The following is a 24,485-nucleotide window of genomic DNA, read 5'->3' as shown; positions in this document are numbered from 1 at the left end:
AATCTCAAGAGGTCAGCCATCGTCGCTCGCGCAAGACTCGAATCGTTAAGCCGTGATATCGCGCGATTTAATCTCCAACAGTGTTCGTTTCTTTTCTTTCGGCTCGTTGCTCGTTAACCCTCTTTCTCTGTATTGCTTTTCCGCGTCTTTCCTCCTTTTTCGGAACTGGCAGCCTCGTCCGGTAAGCACTCGAATAATTTCTCAATTCAATTCCGCCGTTACTTCCTCTTCAACTTCGCTACTCCTGTCCGGAAACTTTTAAGATTCCCCTTCTATAAATCTCTTCAAGTGTTGTACGTCAGAAGTTTAGATAAATAGCAGAACTGCGCATTGAGAATGATTAATTTGCTATTTTTCATAGAAATTTTATAAATTCACTGCAATTCCTTTTTGACGATACAAATGAAGCGTATTTCGGTCACTGCATACTTTAACTTCTTCTTTTATGTGTCTTTAGACATCGAAGATTCCGGTATTAAGCTTCGTCACGTGCACTTTCTGACCCAATTGGGCACCAGATTTGGCAAGCGAATGAGTAGAAATGTCATCGAACGTCTGCAAACGTGTTATTTTTGACGACAATTTTGGAAGGGGTGACCCTTCCAGTCTCTGAGCGTCCCTGAGTCCAAAAATAGAACAAGGATGGAGTCATCGGGTAATTGACTAGCCTGTTCTAATCTTGTTAGCACAATTTGTCTCGAATTTGGATACCATTAACATCGACTATGCACCACGTGCGAAATTCCCGCAAACTTTCGCAATAAGAACAAACTCTAATACCTATGTGTTTGCAATTGAATGTAATAACACAAGGTGTGTACGTCGTGCCAAATTCTTCGAATCAATGAAATAGTCGAATCGTTACGCGACTCTAAATTTATTATGGAGGTTCGTCAAGATGAAAAGGGGCTGTTAAACGTTAGGAAATGCTTTGAAACGTTAGGAGGTAAGTATATCTGCCTACGCGCATGGACTCGGCTCCTGAAACCGTTCGCCGGCGGGCGTTCGCTCAATAAACTCGAAAATTGTTTGCTTCGCACACACAGTCTTTACTTTACACCTTTTAAGCGGTGTCACAACATTATCGACACCCACGTACGTGTCTACCTCTCGGACACTTTGACGTTTCACGTAGAGAAAACGCGCTCTTCTCAGCCTTGAATATCGATGGCGTTTCAAAAATAGTATCGCCATTACATTTTTACTTCTCTATCTTCTTATTATATCAGACATGTTATTTAATTTCTATGCTCTTCGGAAACTTCTACCTTCTTTAAAACGGCGAAAATTTAATTTCCATTACTTTTATGAGATTGTTAAAAACAGCGTAAATGCCACCGAAATAGAGAGAATATTGCTTCTAAATTTAAATAATTCAGACCGTGAAATGATAAACGATTGAAGTACTAAAAAGTAGAAAGCGATTTTTCACAGCGGAATACAGCGAAAAGAGTTAAAAGTGCTAGAATAATTTATTTTATCTTTTAGGACAATGACAAAATAGAGCTACGATCGTAGTTGGAAAAGATGAAAGATATATTTTTACCATTTATTTTTTCTGTAGGTCTATCGGAAAAAGGTAAACGCTGAGTTTTCATACCTTTCAGAAAATGAACAAAAATACATTCCTTGTTTTTACTAAAAATTTTTATTTATGACATTTATTATCTTTTCCTATTTCAACTCTTCAATTGCAGCAGGGAAAAAAGAAAAAGAGCGAAATAGAGAGGTGAAGATTCATATAACAGATATGAACATTAAAATTAACTGTAAATTCTCCATTTCTATCAAGAATCTTTACTCGTGGCATTCTTATACCATTTACCACTTCAACTTCCCAATTGCCACACAGATAAAATAGAGATAAAACAAAGTAAAAGATCGAGATATGTAAAGTGGAGCTTCTAGGTGAGTCTAATATCCGTAAGATTAATTTTGGAGCTAGTTTGGCCTAGAAAAAGTTGAAAGGAACGTTGCAGCTCCGTTCCGAGGGAGCGAACCTAGCCAATAAAACATTGTTTTGCCGTGTGTACTATTCAATGGCATGCGCACATACGTTCCGCGTAATATACGAGCTGGTACACGTACCGGTTACCGGGAGAGCATTCACGATGATGACGATAGTTATGAGACTTTCCTAATCTTCCCGGAGAATTATGAGCCTTCGCTGATTCACCGTGAAAGATATCGCCAGCCCGGCTTTTAACCTTTTAGCCAAAGGTAATCGAAGCGTGTCGAGTGTTTTCCTTCGATCGATCGATCCTATTTCACGAGGTACTTTTCACCACTCGATTTCAATTTTCCGCGTACGCACACAGAGAATATCAAGAAATCGCTTCGTTTGGAATTTTCTACCGAGTTTTCTAAGCAAACACGTAATCCGATCTGAGCTGATCGGTTCAAATCGATTAGACGTATTAAGCATGTACACGCACGACAAAAAATGCGTGTAAAAAGAAAAAATACGCCATCAAATGTGGTCTAACATATTTGCCGTGACGGTGAGCGTGCCTGGAGAAAAATTCGCATAATTGCGTGGCAGGTGCGCTGACTTAATTGCCGGGCTTTGTACAAAGCAAGTGTAGCGCCACGAGGAACGTGATGCAATGCGTGGAATTTCGTTCCGTGCATGTTTGATAACAGACTTTAAATGCACGTTTACTTAGACCTGAACATCTTTGCGAGATTATGATACGTAATGCAGAAATCTGACACTGTTGCTGAGATTAGGAAATACGAAGTCTATAAAAGGCCAGAAGTAATTCGCGTGGAAGAGTAATATAGTAATGTAGACTAGAATTAAGCAAATTCCAAAGACACTCCTCGAGATCATCGGAGTCGCGACCTTTCATCTCCGTTCGAGTACTATTACATAAAGTTTCGTCATGTGAAAAATCGCAGAATTGCCAGGGGCTCGCTAATTTAATTGCCAGCTCTGGAGCGTGCTTGCTGATGGGCGGCGTACATAGGCCAGAACCAATCCGTACAGGTGTATAGTACCGATAATGGTACGGTTATAATAACAGACGTGGTGCGCTCGCATGATCGCGGATAGCTCGCACACGTCGTCACGTCTGCGTTAGGAATAACATCTTGCAGTAGTAACAAAAAATATTTAAAAAACAAACAAGACTCTTTAAAAAAAAACATCTATTAATCGTGAAAAATACAAAAAGTGACAAAAAATCCAGAAAGTGATAAAAAGTTAAGTTTTTTATCTTTATCGTGTGATTCCGACGGTACGCTCATTTTCGTATAAATGAGAGAGACAAACACGCGGCAAAGTTTTCGCCTAGGCGAGTTTTAGGAGCGCGGAGAACGAGCAGCGAGAATGGCCAGCTTCATGGACGCATTCATTCTACGGAATATCGCATTCGCGATGCTAAGTGGCGCTTTAATGAAATCGCTGCAGCACGCAACCACGGGTGGTAGCACGCTTTACTATTATTTAATTGCGCTCCGCTATTAGCGCACGATTTTTAGTCTGTGTACTTAATTCGCTTAACGACGCCTCCGAGTTGCTACCTGAAACAAAACGAGCCCCGCGTGGGACTCTATTTGATCGTGAGAGGACTTCGCCCGGGATTCTGATTGCCTGTTTCATTATGGCTCTCTGTTTGATGCACGTTAATGTCTTATAAGTATGTGAACACTTCTAAATTATTTTAGATTCTGGTATCGATTTTTTGAATAATGAATATTTTGCAACGTCTACATACATGTGAAGATTAGTTTCATATTTTAGCAATATAATTATGGTATATGTGTCTCACTACTGTTAATGAAATCTCGATATGTTTTCTATAACACACATAATACATTCGAAAAAGTTACGTAAGTATTAAAATACTTTTCTGAGCCATTATAAATTAGGTGACTACGAGTCTGTTCAATATTGCGATGTTAATGGGATTGAAATATATGTCTCTAGCAACATTCCAAAACTTTATGGTCAGCTCTCCTTTACGATAAACATGGATCTTAAGTGATATATTTCCTGTCTTAGTTTAAATTTAGCAGAGTACCGACCGAAGATAAAGAATCAACACTAAAGAAGCATTTTTCAACCACAACATTGAACATACACCAGGAACATCAACATTTTGATCGGATTACACCAAATTTAATTGTACAAAGACTCATGGACGGTAGTATATGTTGTAACTCGTTAGCAGACTTGACGAATTACATATTTTGTCAGAACAGGTGACGCGATATTCCAAAAAAAAAGTAAACGATCATTCGCAACAGAACGGTCGTAAATTTTAATCGGAGAAATTCAATTTTGACCGGCGTTTAATTAATTCGAGGATCAATCGCTTCTTGCCGTATAAATTAATTCGTCGTTCAGTTCCACCACATTGTTTTAATTTAATTTCGTTTAATTACAGACCACACGACGTTATTTGCATAAAAAGAGTGTTGAATAGCGGATGTCGTTTCAAAAGAAGAACGTAGGAAACTACACGAAAGAGGATTCGACCTTGTTTTCAAGTCGCTTTTGTGCTTCGATAATTACCTTGATAATCTGAACACGTCTGCCACAGTGACAATGACAATTTTCGTCTGACATACTTTCCACGATAATTGAAACCTAGTAATTTGTAACTACTTAAGTTCAAACCACCAGTCATCCACCAGAATCGTTAACTGTTCTCGAAATATATAACTTGGATCTGATCCAAAGAATCGTATGTATTCCAAATATTACTCATACAAAGGAACTCGACCACCAGACCTAAACAACTTCCTACTTCACGCTACTCACTCAGTAAATAATAGAAAATTCGAATTTAGTTAATTTTTACTGGCTAAAGTCCAAAATTCTATCCTTTCGAACGAACAGACTCGTATAAGAGAACTAGGAGCTGTCATTCTGCCAATTCAATACAATTTTGCAAAAATTGAGATATCAACCGAATGAAAACGTGTCAATCGAGATTCGAGTGTCGAGTGAGATTTTCTCGTCGATCTGATCCCTTCGAGGCCAGTCCTCTTCATCGTGACGATCGCGCACAAGTGTGTGTCACTTAACTATTGCGTTAAGAGTCAGCCAGCAGGCACGATAACGAGCAGGTAACGCGGCGTGGTTATTATCAATTTAATTGGTGGGTCGTGCGGATGGATCATTGAATCGATACAGTCGGCCGCGGGGCGGTCTGGGTCAGTCGTCTCAAAGGAGCAGGCCTTCGACAAAGAAATTAATAAATCAAGGCTGGTTGAAAGGGCCACCATGGTGCCCCTTTGTCATCTCAGGGTTTCGTATCTATCCAGTTTTATGGCATTCCAACGCGAAAGAAACGCTCGCCTAATAATCGTTTTAACCCATTCCTCGTCCGACTCTCCTTTTTTCTTGTCTATCGCCTTTTTCTTCATTCTTTGTTCCCGCGCTCCATCTTCCTAGTTAAGCTGCCTCTCGCTGAACGCGACACGCTTATTAAACGCTTCGTGTAAACGTTGTCTGCGTTATCTATGAGTTCTGTCCTTTGTTTCCGTGATACAGAACTGTCGGAGGGATGGAAGGCAATTAGGACAAAGGACGGAGCTGGCTTGTTGCTAAATTATCGGCGAGGGAGATCTTAGAACACACGATTTTCCAATGAATGAAGAGATCACCAGACAAGATTACCATTTAGATATTTTCCTCTGTCACCTTTTTCTTTTTTTTTTTTTTGTCAATAGAAACTCGTCTTCGATACAAAATCACGGTAACCTCCTGGTAAGCATTAACTTCAATAATCTCCACTACTCATCATTTCCCTATCGAAATCTCTAAATTAATATTTACGTCATTGATCATGCTAAATATATCCAACACAAGTGGATAAGCGTGTATAGGGCGATTTAGTAGCACGTAACCGTGCCAGTAAAGTTAAAGAGCGGCCATAAAGTCGCCTATCTGGAGCCAGAATCCCTTCCAGATTTGACTCGAGGACCTCTTTAACACAGAAGAAAAAAGAGAAAACCATCGATAGCCGAATTGATCGGGGCCATGTGCAATATAATTTAAACGCAATATTAACACCCATCTTGCAACAGGACCACTCCATCAGAACTTCTTCATAGACATTCAGGCGAAATTTTGCTTGAAAAATTCGTCGAGGGAAATACTAAGGCAAATCATACCTTGACGAGCAGGTGGATCGGCTGGCTGACGCTGAGTGGTTTGCCTCTTCTGGCCTTTCCGCCTCCGCCGCCCAAACACTTTATCCACGGCATTCCTCGAGTGTTTTCTCGCCTCTCCGTTGCCTCTTGTTCGCGACTCCGATTCTTCTCTTTCCTACTTCTCTCTTTCTCGCTTCCCTGCCAGTCACTAGCTCGTTCTCGTCCTCCTTCCGCAAATCCCTCAAGGCTTCCTCGGCTTTACGTTGTTATCTGCGTCTCTCGTTCGCTGCATCTCGCGGATCTTTTGAAAAGTTGGGAAAGTCGCGCGCTTTCAAACCGGATTCAACCCAGGACCTAATCCGAACCTAAATTTGTTCGTCAGGATTCTTCGTTTTTCTTTTCAATGAAAATTTCCTTTTCGACTATTCTATGAATTCTGTGATTCTTTCCTTCTACTTTGAACTTTTCACCGATTCATCACTGATTCGTTAATAATTCTATGTATCTCCAAGCGCAGACCACGTACGTCGTGATTTTGCATCGAAACGAAGCGTCTTGACTGCAAGTTAATTAGCTGGTCGCACTATAGATCGTCCCTTAAGCATGATTTTCATTCGTAATGTATCGTGGATCGATTCGTTCAGGCACAATCGAGGCAGGTTGCGATAAGAACACAAACGAACACAATTCTTGCGAGATGATTGACAAAGCGAAAACACAGCGTGGTGGGAAGCATTAACGTTTCCACGCTGACTTTTCTATGCTGACTTTTCCACGCGTCGACGTAGCACTAACGACGACGTCCTCTCTCGCGCGCGGCTGCCGCGACACTGCCGACTGTCGACTTTGCTATCGTCGATTTTATACGCGCCTTGACAGCCTGGGTCACTGCGTCCCTTATCTTCGTTTCGTCGACTCTTCTGCGATCAACCTTTTCCACTAATGACGATAATATTTCCCACAAATCGCGAGAAATATTATTCAATGGGTATATATGACTGGTGCGATTTACGAATTTTTATTTTTTTGAGTTAAAGCGAGATCATTTTTATCACTTGGATTATTATAAGATTTTTCAGAAGTTTGATATTAGAAAATATATTCACTAAAAAGTTCGTAGACTCGTAAGAAACGAGCTTGAAGGTGGATTAGCTTCTGGTAGTTGTCATCGCACATTCATCAACCTGTTTGATCATTTCTGCGTAATCTCATCTCATCTTCAATTTCTGCGTAATAAGCTTCAGGGATTATCGGGTAACTCGACGATAGATTGCAATTTCTTCTCAAAATTCAAGAAACTTTGCACCGTTAATTCCGTAATATTTTAAACTTCAATTACTCAAACAATAGATGCTTTTAAGCCAGCTGTCAGCATTTGAAAATCCTCTTTCAAATTTTTTTAAATTTCTCAACTCAAGAGAAATATTTCATCATTGATATACAATATCTTCAATATTTTTGTATTTTCATCCATTATTTGTCCATTAATTGAAATTTTGAAATGGAGGAACGTCAAAATGTAGTGCCTCGTGTCGTAAAGTAAATGTATACGCGTGAGAATGGAGCGGTGCGCGTGTCGAGCGACTTGATTTTACGAACGTCAGCTTTTCTCGACCAGCTCGACCCGCGGCCTGCCGTCGACTGACAGAAAATACCAGCCGGGACCCCGAAGAGCGCTCAGAGGGCCGGTACAGAGGGGCGGAAGGAATCGACAATCCGTGTCGAAACGCAGCGCAGCTCTCTGCATCTGCGCCTCCACTACGATCGCTGGCCCTGCTTTTGTGACGATTCAACAGAAGATGATCGAACCGAAAACGATCGAACCTTATTATTCTTCCTCGACAAACAATACTTTAAAACCATTCGATACAAGATTCGATATAAGATTCGATAAATTCGTTTAGAACACTTCTTGTTTGGTTAGTTTATTTGCCATATCTTTACGATATTCGTCAATAGGGCATGGGATTACTTGCCGATGAGTTGAAAGAAAATCAGACGTATACCCATGATTCAACCTTTTTCGAAACGAGGTCGAAGTTTTATGAGAGGCAGGATTTTATACCTCGTCAATATTATTTCATGGTATTTTTTACAGATCGTTTCAAGGCTTGTATACAGATGGAAATAGATACATGCATTAGGCAACGCGTATAGATGATTGAAACTTCTAGCAAAGATTGTACACTTGTACAAATATTTTCGTGTCACGCGTCAACCCTTCGGCTAATGTCCACACATACTGGTTACATTTCTTATTCTTTTCCCTCCAACCACATCGATCATTTGTTTCCTTCTAGATGTTACTACATTCCTTTCCATCGTCGTTACGATCTAGATACATAATAAAGTACATCGTTACGATCTGTAACAGACACATAACAGGACGTATCGCACAAAAAACTTTCTTCGTACCACCGTGCTACCCTTTATAAACCGGTATCTATGGTTTATCGTCCTGTCAGTAAATTCAAGTTATGAGAAGATGGTAACGGTGTCGATGGAAAAACGCCAACGTGGGTCCTAGATGGAGGCAAATTACGTTACCACGTGAAACAAAATGCCCCGTATGCTGTACTGTGTCGTACAAGCACGATATCAACGGGAAGCATGTTTACATCTCGTCGTGGCGCAGCAGCCGAGCAAATCTTTACGACGGGAGCCTATAAAGCCAGTGCTGTACCACGTATTTACACACGAGCTACCATGGATCGAGCGATGATCGAACGGAAGTCAAGGTAACGAGAGCTACGAGGAATTTCCTTCTACATCTTTCTTTGATGCATCGAAACGCATCGCGGGTCTGGAATTTTCGAGTGATTTATGTAATCTTTGCTACCACGACGATGTAGTAGACTGAAAATACGAAGAACAAATAAACACGATAACAGACCAGTGGCGCTTAGTTTATTGTATGTTTAACCGTGCGTAAACCCGGGGTGAAAACAAGAGCAATTAATTACCGAATAGACATATTTTAACAATCCATAGCGAACACTGTTTATTTCCTACTAAATGAGATTTTAGTCGTACGTGTTTACGAGTCCCTTGATCGTCCAGTTAAAATCGCACATGCCATTAATACTGTTCGATTTAGAATGGGGAGATTAAAATGTATCTCGTTGCGATTAATGATGTAATTGCATAAATATTTTGCGTTTAAGATAAAATATTTGAATTTAGTAGAGCATTTGTCTAATTTATAGCATCATTTCGTTGGTAATTCAGAGTAATATTATGTAGTCTATAATTCTGAAAATAAATCGCTGTAGCGATACCGAATTAGAATATCTGATACGAGTGGAATATTAATATTTACGCTTTTTAAATTTGCATATTATTTACTTCATTCTTTCCATCGCAATAATTATGTTAATAATATTGATATTTAATACATTGTATAATATATGCAGTGGCGAGCGTATAAAAGACTAGGTTACATGGATGAAAAGCTCTTCAATTATGAACTAAATTAAATTGAATTATATGCTCGCTGCTGTATAGCAAGACCACAATTTTCCCCAAAATACTTTACCAACCTTAAATAATTCAATAAAGAATTTCTCACTGTATACTAAAATCACAATTTTCCTAAAAACACTGATCTATCAAATGGAAATAATTCGACAAAAAATGTCATTTTCATTTTATATTTCTAAACAGAACTATTTCGAGCTCAAATAATTCAATACGCAAGTTCATTACTATACTGTACATAGATGCACCTAATTACGTTACACATGGTCATTACCTAGACACGTTACCACGTTGCACTGGCAATTACAATCGAAGCTGCCCTCTTTCACGGCCACGGAACGAGATTCCAGGGCCTGCAGGACCCCGCACAGATAAATCATCGGCTTCTTCGAAGTGTCTCTCCTTTCTCGATGTCCGCCGGCCGTAGTCGCTAATTAAGTTTGCACAACGCTGCTGGTGCCGCTTCTGGCCGCATAACGAGGTGTGTGTAACTTTCTGTTCAGCGGGAGGTAATGCGAGTGGAATACTTAATATCGCGGGCACCCGGCTTCGGATCTCTTTCTGGGCACGTGCTGCTCGCCTACGGCCAGAAAGGGTTGAATCCGGAAGCCAGCAGCGTTTTCTTCGTTTCCACGAAACACAACTGCTCGGGGAGAAAGGAAATTACCTACAGCGTTGCAGAGAATCTTCCATGGAAGTTCCTTCACCATCACTGAGAGTAATAAGCTACGCGAGTGTACTTTGAAGTTTTCTAAACTCTGGGAGTTTTTAAAATTGCGATGGTAAACGTTCAGCATATTTTGCAACACTTTATTCTTTGAATAAATACGAGTTAGGTAAGATAGGACTATCGTTCCTGTGTTTGCCATTTTTATAAGCATATTCTCTCGTATTTTCACAGAACCATTCTCTCTGTACTTTACGGTGTTGTTCGATGTTTCTATTCGTAAGATTTTTCTTACAATATTTTCTCTTTTCTTTTATTATCTTAGATTGCTTTCTGATATCCATTCGACTGTATTTTTCTCTTCTTATTGTTGAAACTTTCTTCGCTACAACGAGATGCATACAGTCGCCACAAAAACTATTTACGTTTTAATTATTACGTATTTGTTGTAGCATTGACGTACTAATTAATTAGGACCAGGTATATTAAATTTCACAAATAAGAATATGTGCAGGCACGTTTTATAGGTACTGTAAGTATTGAAGTCGTTATGAACCGAACTTTAACAGGCATATTCGATGAAACAAATTGTAAAGAACTTTTATATCTCGATTGCGATAACTAAGAGTTGTTAATAATACAGAAAATAAACGATGATCTCTCGATTATTATATCTCGATCGATATTATATTAGATCGATGATTATATCTCGAAATCTTTATTGAATTCTATACAATTATAAAAAATTGTCTGCAAATTCCTGGATATTTTTAACTATAAATCCTACTTAAATAAATCCTATCAAGAGAAAAACCCTTTATTTTTTACCAACTTCTAATGCTCCATAACGTACTACATGCAATCTCCTGATCTTCTAACTTACAATTTTCAGGAAAAGTATTCGTTCCAGGAACAAAACCTGCCACAAATTATTCCCAGAGAAGGGATCGTAAAAGTTTCTGGCCGCCGCGAAAACTGCGATAAAATAAAATTTAAGACAGCGTGCTCCAACTTACAGACTTACAGAGCAAGTGGGGGAGATCGTATCGGTTGCAAACGTTCTCTGTTTTCCCTCTCGCGTTTTCGACGCATCCGCGTTGTTACTTTCCTCTCTAATAGTACCGCTTGGAAAGCAATCTTTATAGGGAAGAATTAGGCGCGCGAGGGAACGCAGGGAAGAGAGAACCAGGCCAGAGGATCGTAAAGAATCGGGTCAACCAGAAGATGAGAAAACTTTTGCCCTTTTCTTTAACGCGTCTCATCGAGGGTTGAATAACAAAATCTGAATGTTAAAACGAGAAATCGAACTGGTTCATCTACGAGTAGTGCATGTAAATGAAACTAAACGAAGGCCTCGCGTGATACACTTGGTACGCCACATGGTACGTCACATTTCTCATTTTTCATAAACGAACAATTTCTAAATTTAAGATATTGTTTGTTCTTCATTTTGTTTTGCAATTAAATACATGTATGCCTTATCATCCTCTTGGACGTATAAAAAATATTAATGACATTAGAATCGTACAGATGAATATGAATTAATGTCAACTGAAATGATAATTAACCCAATGTTGTTCGTTTTATACGAAACATTGTGAACTTGTCACCTTTCAAAAGGTTCGTATCTTTAAATTTATCAGAGAATTCCTTGTTTGATTCATTTCGCACTAAAATACTTGTCTCCATCCACCAAACGATATAATAGTCAAACAGTTAACAAAAATAGATTTATCTTCGAATGATAAAACTGATCTTCGAATCATTGATCTTCGAATGTAATACAGGCCTTATTGATTCGTCTTTTGTGCTGGTTAGAAAGTGTTAATGACGTACACGGTCGTAAGAGGTAATTGGGCGGTGGTTCGAGCGAACAAAGTTGTTTCAGAAACCACGAGCCAAGAGGTCAGCCAATTCTGGCGATGCTCTTGCGTTAACTTTCGTGCTACGTCAGATAGCCAAATGGCCTGTGTGCTCCGCATTGACCTGCATTTTCCTGTGCTGCTTCCCTTTTACCCCTTGTCTGATAGAACGTTTTCGCCGCTCTTGTGTCGATGGTCCGATAAAGAGGCAACTAGAGGTTTTGATTAATGAACGTCTCCTTAGAACGCATCAAAAACGATCGTTTATCAAACACGCGGTTTTTTGACGATTTATTGACTCAGACGAAAAAAAGATCCAGAGGAAAATTTTCCAAGAAAGACCGAGGAGATAAGAGCAATCCTTTCAAAAAAGGTGTCGTTACTTTTTATGTTAGAGCAAGAGAAAATTGGTACTATTCCTTTGTTTTTGGGATATGGAGTCACACTTGTGATGTAGGTTATAGATCAAATACAACGAAGTTAGACTGTACTTCTATCAAAGTTAAATTTTACGCTTCTACTTCATCTCCAAATTGCAAGACCGTAAATTACTAAGAATAAATCATATAGGTACAATATTTCAATGTCTTGCTAGGGATAGCGCCTGCAGCAGTAAATAGGTAATAGCTAACGTACGTACCCGCAAAAAGAATCGTACGGCGAGCGGTTAATTGAAATAACTACAACGAGAAAAAGTTTTTATAATTTTGCACAAGTGGTACTTTTGCCGCGCGGATAAAATTTCGAAAGCATATTACCTGCGAATTCGCACGATAACGATGGTAATACACATAATCGTAACCGAGTGGTTTCAGAGGCTGCTATTACACCGGAGTGGAACTATGTACATGCACTTTAACGTGTATCTATGAAACACGATGCAATATCGAAGCGTATGTTCGCCGAGTCTCATATCGGAACACGTACGAACGTCGTACATCATGATCGGAAACCACGACGCAACTTCTGTGAAGCCAATCCTTTATTTGCTCGGTCTGTCTACTTCACAACCAGAGAATCAAAACATCGAAAATATTTCCTGGACACGTGTCCGATCGTAGTTCTCGCTATCCGCTAGAAATTTGTGGGGAAAAGATTTATGAAAGGCGATATGCATATCGAATGGAAAATCCAGCCAAAGGGACAATTTATGGGCCATAACTCATTCTCTCGATGCTCAATTATGCTGTGAAAATTAAAAATCCGACGGGACCGACTCGCCTGGATAAATTTCACCTTTGTTAATTCCGATTAATAACGAGCTTCCCTTTCAATTCTCGACGATAATTCGTACTTCCGACGAAGCTTCGTATTTTCGAAAACCAGCCTCTGTACCCAGATTCCATGGCCGGACATTGCAGCAAAATCGATTTCACGCCACCACGTGTTTCATCGTTGAAAACACACTCAGGTACGATGTGTCTCAGTGTGTATGCGAAATGGTTTAAAATCTAGAACGAATTTAAAAGAGCTTCGAGAAATATATCGTTACTGAAAATGTAAAACCGCATCCGTCTGACGGTTGGCAAATATTTTCCCTTCTCTAGGTCCCTTCCCTTTGTTTCCTCTACCTGGCGCCAGAGATACTTTTGTGGACTCTATGAGGACAGCGAAAGACGAATAGCCCTGTAAAATGTGACTATTTCGCGCGCCACTTTCGACTTTCTCGTGGCGTGGCTGAATTGTTAATGCAAATTGCGAGAATCGTGTGCGGAATCTCTATAGCCTCGTTTGCAATTAATTTAGAGAGATCTTTGCATTGTGTTGAATTCTCATTAAAATAGACGTGATATTTGTAAATTTCTGTCATGAGAAAGTGGTAACGGCTAATCACTTTAGTCTTTCCAATGCAATTAATTGTTCAGTGCCACTAATTAATAATCGACTTTATCTTTTCTATCCTTTCTATCTTTCCTAACAAAGGATAATTATCTTTATCACCCGGCACTGTTTCTCTTTGATCCTAGCATGAATTATTTTACTAATTCATAAGAAAGGAATATTTAAACCAATTAACAAATTTGATTCTCTCCAAACGATTTCTTTAGATAATTTTAAAACTCGTATAAAAGAAATAAATTCTCAACAGGATTCGCCAAATCATCGTTCGTGGGTGGCAAAACGTTTCCACCTCCTAACAGCTTAAAAATAATTCAGCTGCTCGCCGCTCTGTCTTTCCATTCGCAGAATTTTTCTGTGACTCTCGCAAAGGCAAACAGAGGCAAACGAAGCGATAAAACTGAGCTCATCGACCGTACTAAACGCTCGCCGATTTACGCGTTTCCGGTGTACACGCCACCGTGATTTCTTTTCCCACCAACCTCCCTTTCTCTTCGTGTTTCAGCATCTAACGTAAAGCGTGGGCAGGAATGCGCGTCCTGAGGAAAAAGGGACGGTCACTTAATGGTAGAACGACTCGCAAGGAAACAGCTTTCTCGCCTTCTCGATCCTCAGATTAGAATAATAGGGATACCATCCCCCGGCGATTCGAATTAATCGATCGGAATTTATGGCCAAGGAAAATTTCGCACGCAAGCCACGCGACATAAATTTCGCGCTCGATAAAGTTGCAGATTTTTCCATTCAACCATAACGATTTAGTGTTCCAACGATAAACCGTTCCCATTAACCACGTTCCTCCTTCTTCGTCGCTGTTGCCTTCTGGTGGATGGTATCGATGCGTTGGCGTGATTTATCTTTGCTTCTTTGTCCGGAGCTATTCTCGAGCCATATCTTGGAAAAATATCCATCGTTTAATCTTCGATATTTTCTGTCTCGTCATAGAAATATTCGTATACTGTTCGTTGTACTGTTTCGTTCTTAGAATATCTAAAGTTCTAAAGTTTATCGATTTTGTCAAACGTTAAAATTCCAACGGAAAATTTCGAGGGCTGGTTTTTACAGTACAAAAGGTTTAGTTTTTTATTCTCTCTGCCGAGTTTAGAACGCTCAACATCCCATAAAAATAAAGTTTCTGCGTTCCCACGAAAGCATAACAGAAACCTGCGCGCAGGCGGAGTTACTACTCGAGGTCTTCAAAAATTATCGTGGAGACTTTCGTTTCAGGAAGACTCGAGAGCGTTCGCCGCAACCGCAGTAATCAAAAACTACAATGAATGTTTCCCGGTTGCAATTAAGCGCCGGCGTCCGCGTAATTAAACTGCTGTTTATCTACGAAACATTCCTCAACATTATGTCAAGATAGAAAGTCTCACAAAAGCCAACGATTCGTGAATATAAAAAATAATTCGTCGATTCGATGCTTAAATCAATCATGGTGCCATTATGTCATAAAATTTAAGAGCTTTTAACGAGAACTGCGCTTGTCGAACTTTTCAATTATTAAGATAATAATATATTTTTGTAGAATAATATATGTTTGTCAGAATTTAGACTCATATAAGATGATCTGCATCCTAAAACTTTTGTCGAATAAAAAATAACAAGGACTACCAAACATTTTTTTATATGAGGTTTGCATCGTAATATGATGAACTTTTTCTTTTAATTCGAAATATATTTAACAGAAATTAAAGATTTGGAATGTTCTCTCGCCTTTCTGGAGGAAAACAAACATAGACAAAAATCGTTCTTGCTATGAACCTCTCAACTGGTTACGGTATAAAAAATATTGTATACGATCAGTCAGAAGAAAAAACAGAAGAAACGAAAAGAAATATAAAAATCATGTATGTGTATGCGATAATAAAGTTTAGATAGCGCTAGATTTTAACCAACGACGTCAAAGGTTACGAGGTGGCGAGACGTGCGGATTAAACGCGTCAAGCCGACTAAATTACACGGCGGATTAATCGAACCAAGAGTAAATAACGTGAATTAACGACTTCGTGTAATGAACAGATAAATCAGTCGGCCGATTGCGTATTGAGATACTTCGAACAGGCCCGCAACTGCATTAGAACCACGAGAGAAAAGTGTGTAGAAGAAAGATCGCTGGAATGGCCCGCTGGCACACCGGTTACTTCTGCGCTATGTAATTACACTATCGATCAAAAGTTTGGGTACACCTACGTCGTCCACGTTTCACGAATGACTGTGAGCGAAGGTATAAATCGTGTGACCTCTTCTTCGTTTGGCGAGGAAGGAGTACGGAAAGATTCTAGAAAATGGTACTACCAAGTAATTCATAAGATGTAGACTTACAAAGCGGTTAAAATAAAAGAGAAATATTAAGCTGTAGGTTGCTGAATCATTGAAAAATTAAAGAGAATCCTGTTTCATGAAAGATTAAACATACAGGAATTATACAAAACACTTTAAACAGTTCTTAGAATTCACACGTGTGAGGGAGGAAACAAGAAAAATTCTGAACGCTACTTGGTATTATCACGAGACCCATAAATAGTAATTAGTGATAGAAGAAGATTAAAATAAACAAAAGGTAATAGGTTCCATTTTCCATAATTTCATGAACCCTTGAGAAGAATAAATGTTACATCCCGTGCTTCCATGAACATCTGGGAAAAGTCATACAGAATTGAGCGTATGAATCAGTAAAATTCCTAAATGTCTCACTAAATTACATATCCAAGTTTTTAGCCGATGATATAGCGCATCATGTATGATGAATACCGAATAATTGGATAATTGGAGGTTAAAGTGTAATGGCGATTCCTGATGTTCTCTGTTCAGGGAATTAACGAAAAAAACTTCGAACTGACCGCTAAATCGAACATATCATTATTATATTATAGGTGGCTTTCGCGCCTTGCCGTGAACCGTAACGGGATCGTGGGATAAACAGCGTAGGGCAAGGGATACATAAGTGCGAACGTTATGGTGTCACGTGACACGGAAACCATAAGGCCGATCTCGTGTGTGCCCCATGGTACGATACGAGGTCGATTCCCGTTATTCCTGTCGGAATTCCACTCTAGTGTCAAAATTCACAGCGCCGCCCCGGGGACCTTTTCTTTCTCAGAAAGAGAAGCGTCTTTTAGTGTGGCGGAACATGTATGGTGGTCATACCAGTTACAAATTAACTACAACATTCGGAATACCTCTTCTCTTTTAAAAACGAGCCTGTTTTTTTAAGCACTCTCTTTTTAAAAACAAGAAGCTTGTTTTAAAGTTCCAATCCTACAGCGAGCGCTCTGCCCTTTTCACGTTATATTAAATAAATTTTCAATATTGAATAGGGAGGATTCCGCGAAAGCACGAGGACACGGAAATCAGCGTTGAAATATCTGATAAATAAATTCCAACCATCGTCTGTGGGAGCAAGTTCAAAGTGCACGAGGTACAGAGGTACACAGCTCCCCGCGTCGATTTATCGTCCTTATGAAAGAGATTCAGAGAAAAATAATTCCAGCGGGAACTATATCCTGCCTGGCAGAGAGATCGAGATGAAAAAAGCAATAAAGGGAAGAGGGCAGGTAGGTACATTTTGGACCAATGCAAACTGGATTCAGAATCCTCTCCGCTCTTTTTTTCCTACCTCGTTCATTTGTATCCTCCAACCATCGTGGCAAAACCAATGCTATTTTTTCTCCCTTTCGTATATTGTACCAATCGTTTGCCAACACCTCGCGAACTTTGTCCCACGGCGAACTCGTGAAATCGAAATTATCGGTGGTACACGTGTCGAAATCCAACAAACCAACAAAGCTAGCTGGAAAACGAACTATTCACGAGCGTTGAACCCAGGAATCGCGTGCTTTTAATAGTGAATCAAATTTGAAACGGTTGGAATCGTTTCCCCTGACGGCCTAAATAGATTTTTCCATCGTTGAAAGCTAGGCTGGTCTGGAATTTAATTAAAGCTTAATCGAATTTATTGCCAACTCCATGCTCGGTTTTTGATCGGACCAACTTCGCATATATAGAGACTCGTGCATTGACGAGATGCAAGATCGACCCGAAGCGAGAGAGTCGGGATTCGTTTAACGGTTGAAAATTAATGTTTGCTGTGCATCGCGTAAAATCTCGCGTGTCCCGTCGACCCCGTTTGATACCTGCACGCGGCAAGTGCAATTTGTTGTTTGATAAAGACGTAAAGAATGCGTGTAACGAGCGACCATGTTGGCACGAAAACGTGCATTAATGTGAACATCGTATTAATGACGTGTCGGTGAGGACAGAGAGCTATTATTTTATAAGATATTCTCTCGAGAATTTATGACATACGGTACATCAAGTGTAGTCAGGCGTACAAACATATTTGATTAAAAAGTAATTTTCAATGTCATTTTTGTCTTCTTTCTATTTCTTAAGGTGGTTACAAAGAAACGGCGAAGACATTGAGATGAAAGAAGGCGTAGATACTTTGTATAGACGCACTTAAATGTATGATGAGAGTGTAGAAGCTATAGAGAGTTTATATAGTTTTACTTCGTAATGGTTTTTCTTCCTCAAACACTTTCGAGACGATGCGACTCGACCTAGTTCTCTGATGCAGCCTGTATACGGAATAAGATCAAAAGTGTGTCACAAAATTTGCCCTGTGTCCCAACTAAATTGTCTAGCTACATTTTGAAAATATGAGAACTTTATTTTTTGATATTTCTTTCATTTCGTAAAAACACAATTTCTCAAACTTTTTCGTAGGATTTTACACAATGGAAGATCACAGAAAGAAAAGATAAGTCATATTTCCTGCCTTTTATAAAGGAACAACTTTAAATTGAATAAACGTTGCTAACCAATTCTGCATCAAAGTTATCTCTCTACTTAATTCTGGAATTAAATACCTATTTTTGTCGCTACCTCGAACATTTCAAAATATTATGAATATTAATTATAAGGACTAATATAACTTTAATTAAATTGACAGAATAAATGAATACTTAATAAAATATTGTGGACTATCAGCTCTTTTCAAAAGCCTTTTATTTTCCAATCTATCAAATTATTTCTTTCTTCGCCTACTTCATATTAAAATACTTCTTTTCAACCATTAAATGACATAAAAAGCAGGAAATCAACAAACAATGAACTTATCATATTTTTCCCGTGTTTTTCTTCAGTTTTACTTGCGTTTACGCGTGTTCTTTAATTAATAACTAGGAGGTGATAATTAAATTATATTATAGCTTTGGTTATATTCATACATTATAGTTGACTAATTCATTAATTATATAATAATAGTATGAATTATTATAATATGGCCGATAGTTCCTCAATAGCGTTCGTAGAAACATTTGTAATGAACGTTTGTTAGCGGGAAATCAGTCGAACACGTAGCTAATACGAATTCGGCTTATATCCCAGACTATTACAATAATAGATCACATGAAACACGGAAATACGTACCTGAACGCAAATTATCATTCTAAGTACACTCTTTGCCGGTGTTCTTTAGTTAAGTTTAATACCGGTACTTGCTGCCGCTACTTATCCCTGACAATTACTTTCTACTTCCACTTAAAGCCATTTAATCTGAAATTTACTCGGTATGATCGATAAGTGGCTAACTGAGAGATATTTTTCGCTTGGGCGAAATAGAATAGGAGATAAAAGGAGAACTTTACTTTGAAGAAATTTTTTGCATCAATTTCCTTATTCAATCTTGATACAACGAAATTATGTTACTGTGTAGTAACTTACTGATGCATTAACATAGTATTGATACGGCGCTTTTACTGGGAATAATCATTTTATTCAATCGTTCTAATTATACATTACTTTGATATGGAAATTAATTATAGAAGGTTTAACTATTATTAGATAGGTATAGACATTTACTCGGTAACCTTTACATTAAATCAGTCGTAAATCCATTTTAAACTTACATATTTTCTTACTACATATATTTTAGGATTTTACTGTACTTAAAGTTTCTAAAATACGACATAGACGTAATTTCGGAAAACATTAATAAATAATTTTCGATTTTCAATTAAAAGTAAGGAAACTGGGTTTGATCCAAAAGTAAAACTGATAAATAGCCGACATGTTTGTTTAGAAAAGGTTGTTTCTTAGAAAGAATTGTTTCTTCGTATTACTCTCTGTCACTATATAATTTCTATGTTATCCAAAAATCTCACATTAATGCAATATGACTATCCCGAAATGGTCGCCAATCGGCAAACTTTATAGATAAAGCATTAACAGAAGAAATCTCGAAATCCTGTAAAGCTTAAGCGATACGATCTCTCGAAAGTGTCGTTAGAAAAGGAAGAAAACAGGAGAATAGAGATGGTTTTGCAAGGCCTATCACGTATCCTTCGAGTAACAGCTTTACCACCACCAGCAACCAACCAGTTTTCCATTCATTCAGTTTGCTCATTCATCCCGAAGTATCGGGGCAACCTTTAATGCATTTCTGACAGAACAAGGAGTCGCGTGCCGTACTTAGCACCTGGACTTCCTACCCTCAAAACATCTGTGCGCGTCCTGTTCGTCATCTCTTCAATGCTCCTTTTCACGGGAATCGATTTCTATCGACGACAAACCCACATCATCTTGTTCGTTGCTATTCAGCTCTATTCAGAACAGTCAGACGGCAATTGTCGATGTTGGCCGTTTGGTATTTCACATTTCGAAATGGCCAACTTCTTTTACAATCGTGTCACGTATTTTCGCCGTTTAAGATTTTAGGGCAGTAAAGTTAGAGGTCATCTTTTAAAATAGACAGCCATCCTCTACGCGTTTCTAAGAAATTAATTGCTATGTATGTATAATTGTCACTTTAGATTCTGTGACGTTTCAATGAAACGTTAATTTTTGAAGCTAAACGTTATTTCCCCAGCTTCTTCATAATATTCAAATCTTCTTATCGCTCTCTTGTCGCTTTCTTATCGCCCCTTATAATATCAAAGTGTCGAAACACATCGAAATATGATTTGTGCTAATAGTCACAGACCAAAGCAAGATTATCTTGGCTGCTAATCAATTTTACAACCTAGTTATATCGTGACTCGTACCACAGATAAAATCGTAAAGCGCAACCATTAAAGTTTAAGAGCAAGTATTACGACTATATTAAATTAGTAGCTTCTATTGTCTTTATAAACTACTGGAAATTCTGTTTACAACGTCTCGGCACTAAAGACAGCGAAACAAATTTCAGCCAGACAAGAAGGCATCAGGATCAAGCGTGGCAAAGGTTTAATCAGACGATGGAATTTTTAATGAAAGAAAGGCACGTGGACGGAAAATAAACAGCTGCAGAGAAGCCGAGCCAAGAGATTGTTATTCTTGAAAGCAATTACCTCGGTAGAGCACCGGCTCGGCACGAGAGTCCCAGGTTTCGCGAGGAAGATTTACGCCGCGAGATTTTTCCTCGAGGCGCAAAGAGAACGTAGCCGAAAAATTACCGTGGAACACACAACACGCGGACTTTCTCGAGGACTTTAATTGGGCATTTGGGTTGCTTGACTGGATGATAGAAACGAGTCGGCCGCCGGAGAAATCGTTCAGCAGCATACGATCGACGAACCGCTTTTTATTCATCACGCGGAATCGTTTCGTTCATCCCCGCCGTACCTCGAGCATCAGACTAGTTTATACGTCGTATAACTGTAACTTTACAGTAACCGAAGGAACGATTGAAATTCAATAGAGACGCCAATAAAATTGCGACCGGTCCGTAAAGATGCCATACTCTCTCATCAATGGTAAATCTTCCGATGGAAATTGATGGCAATACTTGTGGAGTTGACTTTTGTGGAGAAAAAGAGTGAATTAGGATAGCCAAGGCTATTCCTGAATGAATCGATGAATAAGGCACTTGATAGGAATGATACAATATATAATGCGTAAACTATTAGAAGCAGAGTTTTCAGATAAATCGTTTGAAAGCTTTGAAGTTTAAAGGCTTGAGGATCGAACAATTCAAAAACTAATAAATTTCAAATACACAATGATTCGATACTCCAAATATTAAAGGATTCGGAGATTCTATTATGCGAATATTTGAAAATTGAACTGTAAAAATTCGAGCACTTATAAATTCCAAAGCTGCAGACTTGGTAACTTGAAAAATTGAAATGTTAAGTATCCTAAATCTTCTAAAACTAACAAACTTCTTTAATAAAATACAACCGAAACGAGGTTATAAATAACGGGAATCGACGATAAATCTCACCCACGTACCTACAAACGTCGAAAACCTGATAGTTCAAAGCTTAGAATCTTAGCCTTGAAGAATCCACTAGAAAACTGACTATGTTTCTAAGAAACGAAGCGGACCTCGCTGAAACGCTGTACCGAAGGCGAGATATTTCGTAGAGCGGAAATAATTCGCAATGCTAAAACATCAGAAATAGCTTGACGCGTGGAAACGATGTCTCGATAGGGTCAACGAACGGTCATCGTCGTGTTAGATCATCGCGCTAGATCGCCACGTTTGGGGCCTAGGCGCAGACAATCAAACAATCAATGTCAGGGACCAACCCTTTCACGACGAAACAGTTGGTTTCCGTTTGCGCGCGAATCTTCCGTTTGCATGCCAATCAGTACTATTTGCGTGCCCGATACGGCTAACCGAGAAAAGAAAACAGTTACGCATCGCATAGTTTCATCTATCGTTTCAGCGCACGTAGGGAGCGCTTCAGAGACCGACTTTGGCCCAAACCATTTTCACTCTTCTCTAACTAAATGTATCTCCTCTACATACGCTACCATTCACTAAAGATTATTGGAACACGCGAAAAATTAAGTAACTGATAAATAATTAGGGAATTTTCAAGACCCTTAAGAACGATGGAGTACTTCCCTTATTAATAAAATAATTAACGTATAAATTAATTAAACCTTATACCTTATGTAGAATCTATAAACATTTATTTCACGTTAGAGTCAGTTCGAAATCAAGTCAAGCTCTCAATTAAAAACCTGTGAAGAATTTTTCGATTAAAAATTTTGTCAACTTCTCATCGTCCATGATCTCTATTACCCAAGCCAATAAGCTAAATTCCACCCCTATTTATCGAACCTAATAAGACACACCCTATAATCTCCATTAAACTACGAAACCTACAACAAACATCAAGAATACTCTGTCACCGCTCCAGGCAAAGTTCGACTAACACATCATCGTATCATATCCATTAATAGACCAACAAATGGCAGCAAGTTGCCACGCAATACGTCGATCCACGCGAGCACAGTAAACAGCATTGAATCACCCGAAATAGTCTCAATGAATCGAGCTCGTAACGGGGGAGAACTACGAACAATTACAAACAATTAACTCGCGACACGCGCACGTGGTTCAGGCTACAGCGCCGACGCGCGTGTAATATCTCACGAAAATATTTTAAAATTTACCATAGAACAATATTATGTATATGTAGTATGGAGTATTAGAATAGAATTCTTTATTTCCGCTTGACTTCCATTTACATTACAAGATTATAGTATGCACTATATCAAACATTTTAAAATTTCATTAGCACCACAATGATATTTATATATGTCATAATTACATAGTTACAATTTTGAGACCAATTTGAAACCAATCTAAAAATATATAAAAGTTGCAAGATTTTTATTGGAAATCTATATTTAATAAAAAATGGTACTTTCACTGAATATTGAGGCTTATTAACGTATAATTGACTAATTAGGTATTTCAACTTTGGATAACCAATATAATCAAACTAGTCGTGAGACTCGTTATAATACTAATAATTTAATAAATCTTACATAAAAGACACGTAATATATTGGTAAAAAGTTTCTACAAATTGGAATACTTTCGCGAACAACTATAATTGTACTAGACTAGATAGATTTCCATTAACGTGAAGGGCCGGTCTGACAGTGACTTCTATCTAGAATCTGCGCACCCTTCCATCGCGAGGCAGATGGGCCTGTTAAGTCATTATCGTTATTGTTTGCGCGCCGCACGCAGCGAGGGCACCCACTGGGAGACCTGGCCGTTTTAATGTATAACGGGTGGCGAGAATATATGGTCGGCTAACATGGAAAGGAACCAGCGTGAGTCACGAGGGGGGACCGATCGCCGCGATTTCTTGGACGGGTTCACAGGTAATTGGCCTGATCATACGAAGACGCGTTCCACGGTTTGGTTGTGTGCAAATCGCGGCCGAATGCTTCGTTGAGTCATCCTAGTGACACGCACGAACTCAGCCTTTGACAACGGCCCTTCTATCTTTTTTTCTTTCCTCTATTTATCGCCTCTGTCCGCAGTTGTCACAGGTGAACGAAGCGGAAATTACGCGCGGAAGTGGCCGCGAATCGTATTTTACGGGAGGCTTGCTGAAAAATTAGCCAGATAATATGTACAGTTGAGATGGTTAGGTTACAATGAAACGGTAATTGGTCGTGAAAGGTTTGATGGATCTTCCAGGAAAGGAACAGGGAAACTGGTTCTGTGGTTAGGTGTGGTTTCTTTGAAATGGGGTAATTTTTAATGAGATTTGGTTTGGATACCGGGGATATACTGAG

General features: G+C 38.9%; 1 protein-coding gene across 6 annotated transcripts in view; it reads right to left on the bottom strand.

Annotated features, from left to right (window-relative positions):
• Positions 1-7,725, bottom strand: part of by (focal adhesion protein tensin) — a 182,582-nt gene extending 174,857 nt beyond the window's left edge. For 3 of the 6 annotated variants that reach the window (XM_069125068.1, XM_069125070.1, XM_069125069.1), the window contains exon 1: positions 6,127-7,725. In XM_069125068.1, the coding sequence (XP_068981169.1) occupies positions 6,127-6,219 (93 nt within the window). In that variant the 5' untranslated portion in view covers positions 6,220-7,725. The remainder of the gene's footprint in view (positions 1-6,126) is intronic. The other 3 variants (XM_069125075.1, XM_069125071.1, XM_069125082.1) reach the window with 2 other exon arrangements.
• Between the last annotated feature and the right edge of the window lie 16,760 nt (positions 7,726-24,485).

This window comes from Bombus flavifrons, chromosome 12, assembly GCF_040668555.2.
Source record: "Bombus flavifrons isolate JBK064 chromosome 12, iyBomFlav1_principal, whole genome shotgun sequence".
Taxonomy (NCBI): domain Eukaryota; kingdom Metazoa; phylum Arthropoda; class Insecta; order Hymenoptera; family Apidae; genus Bombus; species Bombus flavifrons.
This window is presented reverse-complemented; position numbering and strand designations above follow the sequence as displayed.